This window comes from Elephantulus edwardii, unplaced genomic scaffold (genome assembly GCF_000299155.1).
Source record: "Elephantulus edwardii isolate Elephantulus edwardi_28Jun2011 unplaced genomic scaffold, EleEdw1.0 scaffold00209, whole genome shotgun sequence".
Classification (NCBI taxonomy): domain Eukaryota; kingdom Metazoa; phylum Chordata; class Mammalia; order Macroscelidea; family Macroscelididae; genus Elephantulus; species Elephantulus edwardii.
Genome location: NW_006399959.1, coordinates 4187254 through 4193041, shown reverse-complemented (window position 1 = coordinate 4193041; position 5788 = coordinate 4187254). Strand labels below are relative to the sequence as shown.

Genomic DNA, 5788 nt, shown 5'->3' with positions numbered 1-5788 from the left:
GGAGCAGACAGCGGCAGCCGCTTGACGCGCGCGCCATGGCTCGGGGCCCGCTGTGCCCTCTGCTGCGGCTCCTCGTGGTGGGGTTGGGGCTCCGGCTGCTGCGCTCGGCTGCGGGGGAGCAGGCGCCAGGTACGTGGGGAGATGTAAGGGTTGGGCGGCGGGGGGATCCAGGCCTGGGGAGAGGGGTGCCGAGCCTGGGGGCTTGGGGAAACCTGACAGAATCGAGGACACCTGGCAGACGTGATGGGGTGCCAGGGCCAGCTGGACCCCCGGTGCCGTGTTCCTCAGCTGATGGGTGTCTATCCAACTCTGCGCTTTAGCCACTGTCCCGGCCTGTTTCTTCTGCCCCCTTGGGAAGGGAATTTCTTCCTGAAAGTCTTAGCTTAGAGGAGATGGGAAAAGTTTGTGGGCAGTACGTGTCATCAGTTAAGGGGTCACGCCCCCAGTCTGGTCAATATGGGTTCTGCCCAGCTTCAGTGATCGAAGATTGGGACTATCGAGGGGCACAGGGGTCTTTGCCCCCAAAGCCATGTGGAGTGCCCCCTTCCGTCCGGTGACTTCAGTGCCCAGCTATGCGGGGGGAGGGGCTGGGGTCGGGCCCGGTGCCCGGGAGTGAGTCACCCACCAGCGGCGGGGAAGGCAGATGGCGAGAGACATGACCCCCGCGGGGTGGCCCGCGTTGCCCCCCCCCACCCCACCCCCGGCCGTGTCCCGGTCGGGCGCTGCAGTCACCTGTGAGGAACGCGGGGGTGGGCGCTGGTGAGTCACGTCATTCGAGCCGGCCGACCCTGACCTCAGCCCCCAGAATAGCCGCGCCCCGCCCCAGCCTGACCCGCGGACCCCTCCCCAGGCGCCTCCCCTTGCTCTCGCGGCACCTCCTGGAGCGTGGACCTGGACAAGTGCATGGACTGTGCGTCGTGCTCCGCGCGGCCTCGCAGCGACTTCTGCCTGGGCTGTAAGTCTGGCCGGGTGGACTCGCAACCCGGGAGTGGGGGGAGCAGTGGGTTTCGGTTTTGGGCACGAGTAGGCATGGAGCTGTGATCAGAGGGGGTAACGGAGGAGGGGGGAGTGTGAATCTCAGATCTGGGGAACGAAGTCTGACTTCACGCTTTGCCCCACCCCTAGGCGCTACGGCCCCTCCAGCCCCTTTCCGGCTGCTTTGGCCCATCCTGGGGGGCGCCCTGAGTCTGGTGCTGGTGTTGGGGCTGCTCTCCGGCTTCCTGGTCTGGCGACGATGCCGCAGGAGAGAAAAATTTACCAGTAAGTGTGTCTCTCAGTCTTCCCCGCTTACTCTCCAGTTTCTCCTTCTCACGACCACCCCTCTTGTCTTGCAGCCCCCATCGAGGAGACAGGCGGGGAGGGTTGTCCCGGCGTGGCTTTGATCCAGTGACATCGAGCACCCCTTGCCAGCCTGCGCTCATCATTCATTCATTCATTCATTCTGGATGGAGCCAGCTGCCTTCCAGACAAAGCCCGTGCCAGGCCCAGCCAACCAACCACGGGGAAGGGGGGTGGCGGCAGTGAATCACTTCTGAGGTTTTGGGGCGCCATCCAAGGTGTCTGATTGCCCGATCCCAGTCTCCAGGATGTATCTGACAAACGCAACACTAAGGACTGCAGTATTTGCACAAGTAGGGGTCTCCTATGCCCTGGGGGCCAGGCCGACTTGAGGGGCAAACCCAACACTAGGCTTAGCCCACTTTGATCACTGAAACTCTGCCTGAGGGGGAGTCTCAGTTTAAGGGGTTAGGCCCTGCTCTGAACACTAGGGGCTGGCCCTCTAGCGGGAGGGCGGGGGCTAGCTCTAAGACACTGCCTCCATTCCCCAAAGTGAGGGAGATATTTATTTTGGGGGAAAAAGTTTGCGAGGGAAGGAGAATTTATTTAAAAAAAGAGTCTTTTAACTTTACATGGTTTGGAGAGTGTCTGAGCTGGGGGGGGGGGGGGGGCAGGCGTGAGTCAGCCCGTCGCGGGGGCGGGGGCGAGGCCCTGACTCACACATTCTCAATGCCTGAGCCCAGCCTGCCAGGACCTGGCTGGGACCTGACTGTTTTCCAGGGATGATCGGGAGAGAAGTCCCACATCCGGTGCTCCAGCTCTCTCCACAGGCCCAGAATTCCCTCATTCCAATAAAACTTTCACTTGGTCCGCAGTCTTTATTATGCAAGCTGGTTTACCTCCCTCCCCAAGGCCTCTCCCTCTGGCCAGACCCCCCAGTGTCTGTCCTCAGCAGCTTTTGCAAGGAAGATCCTGGTGGCCAAAGTCTGGAGTAGCAGGGTGGCAGGTCCCTTTGGGGTATTGGTCTTCCCAGTGTCTAGTGGGTAGGGCACTGTCCACTAACAATCAGAGCTCTATAAGGTCCGCAGCTGGGGCAACAGGATAATAGGCGGTAGGGGCGACTCCCAGCCTCAGCAATCGGAGGGCCTCTGGGATCAGATTCCCAGGGTAGCGCCACAGCAGCAGCTCTGAGCAAGGTCTCCTAGAAGAAGCAGGGTCCGGGAAACAGTTAAGGAAGAGGGCGGAGCTGGCAGATAAACCCCTCCCACCTAGCCCCCGCCCCCCATGGCAGGCTCAGTCACCCTCTAAGGAGCCAAGATGGCAAAGAACCCAGAGGTCTCTGGAAGCCAAAAATAGCAGGATGAGGCATAGCCTGGAGGCTGGGTTTAGGACCAACGTGAACTGGCCCAGGGAAGGTGCCTGCCTACCTGAGAGGGGGCAGGGCTGGGGGTATAGCCCCTGGGGGACTGCAATATGAGTGGTCATTATGCAGGCTGAGTCGAGAGAAGTAGGTGGCCATATTCTCCTCGGACAGAAACTGCTTGCGAAGGGGTTCCCTAGGGAGAAACGAGCTAGCTGGGATCAGGAGAGGGCAGGATAGAGGTCAGAGGTGGCTGTGAGGTCTCTAGGCAGTCCCTCCCTGCCCCCAAACTCACTGCTCCTCCTCCAGGCGCCGCTTGGTGCTCATGGGCACAGCTCGGAGAGGGGAGCTAAGAAGAGACAAGAGCCAGGTGCACCCCACCCACCCTACTGGCCCTACGCCAGGGATCTACCCGCCTGAGCCTACAGCCTCAGCCATCAGCCCCCATCCCTGCCTTTCCTGACATCCCAAGTCAGCTCCCGTTTCTTGGGCCAATCAACAGCCTACTTCGGTTGTCACGTCTCGGAGCCTTCAGGCCTATCCCATTCTCAGCTCACCCAACTGCATCTCATTAAGAGGACCAGTCCTAAATCCTTGAGACCAGGCCCCCCACCTTGGGAAACCACACGCACCTCGCGTCCAGGCTCTGGGTCGCCCCCAAGGTAGCCTGGGGGTCACGCTGAGTTCGACCGGGGGGCTCTCGTTCCAGGGGTGGCTGCAAAATCATTGGGGATAGGGGGGGTCACCCAAGCAGAGGAGTGGGAGTAGAGCGATTAGGGGCGGGGCCTTCGGGGGCGTGACCCAAAGCAGGAGGCGTGGCCTTTGAAGCATGCAGCGGCGGGGTTCCGCGCAGCTGCGGAAATCGGGCGACGTACGGGGTGAAAGGCGGGTTTGTCCAGAATAGTGGGGGAGGGAGTCCAGTGTGGCAGGGCTGCAGCGGGCACCACGCAGCGTCGGGATCTTCGAGGCGCTCCGCTCAGTTCGCAGGGCTCGGGACGGTGAGTGGGACCACCTTTGCGCAGGACCAGCGACGGTGCTGAGTCGTGAGCTGCCTCAGAGGAGTTGCTGGCGGGCACATCCGGACTCGTGAGCCCGCGTCGCGCTAAGCACTCTGGGAATTGTAGTCCTCGTTATGGAGCGAACTGTTCCGTGCACAGTGCCGCTGGGTCAGGTGGGTTGCCACTGGGCGCAGGGCCTTCTGGGGTTTATATGTCAGGCCTCACTGCAAGGCGCGGGCGCGGAATTGTGTGACACGTCCGGCTGCGCGTCAACTGATAGTAGCATTCGAACCCAGAGATGGGGACGGAGGAGTAGCCTAGAAGTCAGTACCTTTAATGGCACATGGCAAACTACGCAAAGGGCTTCTTTTAGACTTATGTTAAATATATATATATATTTTTTTTTTAATTTCACTTTACTCTTTTGTGTGTGTGTGTACCGTCAAATCGGATCTGACAGGTACAGGAGGAGATTGCCCCTCCTTCTCCAGCAGAGCGTCTGGTAGATTTGAAAAAAGGTGTTATTTTTATGATTGCCGTTGTTAGAAGCTGTCCATTTAACTCCGTATTAGCGACTCCGTGTATAGCAGACGGAAACCCGGCCTGATTCAGCACCATCCACACAGTCTCTGCTGTGCTTAATTAAGCCTGTTTCAGTCACTGCCCGTCCATTTGGTTGAGAGGTTCCCCCTTTTCCGTACCGTAGTCTTTATCAAGCGTGATGCGTTTCTCCAGGGCTTGGTGCTTCCTGACAACATGCCCAAGTATGTGAGACAAACGCTACTTAGCAGCACTCTGGCTGCATTTTTTCCAAGACATGTTCATGGTGTATTCAAAACAGTTTGCCAACACCACACTTTAAAGGCATTGGCTCGTCCAGCTTTACTATTCATTGTCCAGCTTTCACATGTATATGAAGCAGTTAAAAATACCATGGTTTGGATCAGGCACACTTTCATCTTTAAAATGGTTTCCTCCTTTAGCACTTCATAGAGGTCTCTGGCCAGTGCAGTAAGTAAGCATTTGATTTATTGATTGCTGCTTCCATGGCTGTTGATTGAGGATCTCTTCGGCCCATTTTTCATGATGTGGTTTATGATTCCATTTGTGGAGATTTTCTTGATGTTGAGTTGTGGTACATGCTGAATACTGTGTAGTCTCTGAGTTGTTTCACTTACTACTTCAAGCCTTTTTCAACTTTAGCAAGCTAGGCTGTGTCATCTGAATATCTAAGGTTGTTGCTGAGCCTTCTGTTGAAGCCACATTTTATACAGTTTCTCAGATTGTTTGCATACAACCCTGACAACACACCTCTCCTGACTTTAAACCTGTCAGTTTGTCACACTGTGGTGGCTTCTGTGTTAATATGATGCGAAAGCCATGCCACTCGTATCTGAAATAACAGCAGGGTCTTCCACGGTGGCCAGGTTTCAGTGAAGCTTCCAGATTAAGACAGACATGGAAGCGGGCCTGGTCATACTTTTCTGACATAATTAGCCTTTGAAGTGCTATGAATAGTGATGAACTGTTGTCTGATGTAGAGCTGGAATAGGAGACCATCAGGTTGGAAGACACTCAAATTAGGCAGGAGCTGTCTCCTCAAGGTAATCTACTTTTATGACATAGATGGATACAGCTTTCAGTCAGTGGTGGTGGTGGTGGTGCCTGCCAAGGGATTGGAATTGACCAGAGTTGATCCTCCAGTGGGTTTTCAGAGCCAGTACTTGATTTTTCATCCCGGGGAGCAGCTGGTGGATTAGAACCACGTGCCTTCAGGATTGCAGTGTAGTTCTTAACACTAGGCCAACAGCACTTCACTCAGTAAAGGACCTTCCTCTTTCTTCTTATTTTTTTTTAAATTAATTTTTTATTATTTTTGTGTGTGTGTGTATGTACTGTCAAATTGGATTTGACTGGTACAGGAGGAGATTTCCCTCCTTCTCCAGCAGAGCATCTGGTGGATTTGAACCGCATACCTCTGGGATCCATCTAACATTAGCTACAATATCCCTAGTACCATGACCCCTGGACTTCTGGCAGTTCTCTGCTGATGTACTGTTCGAGTTGTTTTTGGGATAATCTTCAGTGGAATCTTGCTTCCATGTGAAATCAGTGATATTGTTCTATAGTTTTCACACTCTGTTGGCTTACC

At 55.6% G+C, this 5788-nt stretch overlaps 3 protein-coding genes across 5 annotated transcripts in view; 2 read left to right on the top strand and 1 right to left on the bottom strand.

Annotated features, from left to right (window-relative positions):
* Positions 1 to 35: 35 nt before the first annotated feature.
* Positions 36 to 1390, top strand: TNFRSF12A (tumor necrosis factor receptor superfamily, member 12A). Its single transcript, XM_006897449.1, has 4 exons — positions 36 to 129; positions 851 to 955; positions 1126 to 1260; positions 1335 to 1390. Exons 1-4 carry the CDS (start codon positions 36 to 38, stop codon positions 1388 to 1390), a joined length of 390 nt encoding a protein of 129 aa, XP_006897511.1.
* A 953-nt stretch (positions 1391 to 2343) lies between these two features.
* Positions 2344 to 3365, bottom strand: HCFC1R1 (host cell factor C1 regulator 1 (XPO1 dependent)). 2 transcript variants are annotated; one of them, XM_006897447.1, is made up of 4 exons: positions 3271 to 3365; positions 2934 to 2987; positions 2706 to 2834; positions 2344 to 2479 (listed from the first exon to the last, which is right to left on the bottom strand). In XM_006897447.1, exons 1-4 carry the CDS (start codon positions 3363 to 3365, stop codon positions 2344 to 2346), a joined length of 414 nt encoding a protein of 137 aa, XP_006897509.1. The 2 variants fall into 2 exon arrangements, with proteins under 2 accessions (XP_006897509.1, XP_006897510.1); XM_006897448.1 differs by lacking the exon at positions 2934 to 2987.
* Positions 3366 to 3770: 405 nt separating this feature from the next.
* The window catches only part of THOC6 (THO complex 6 homolog (Drosophila)), a 10440-nt gene continuing 8422 nt past the window's right edge, over positions 3771 to 5788 (top strand). For both annotated transcript variants that reach the window (XM_006897446.1, XM_006897445.1), the window contains exon 1: positions 3771 to 3809. In XM_006897446.1, coding sequence (XP_006897508.1) covers positions 3771 to 3809 — 39 coding nt within the window. The remainder of the gene's footprint in view (positions 3810 to 5788) is intronic.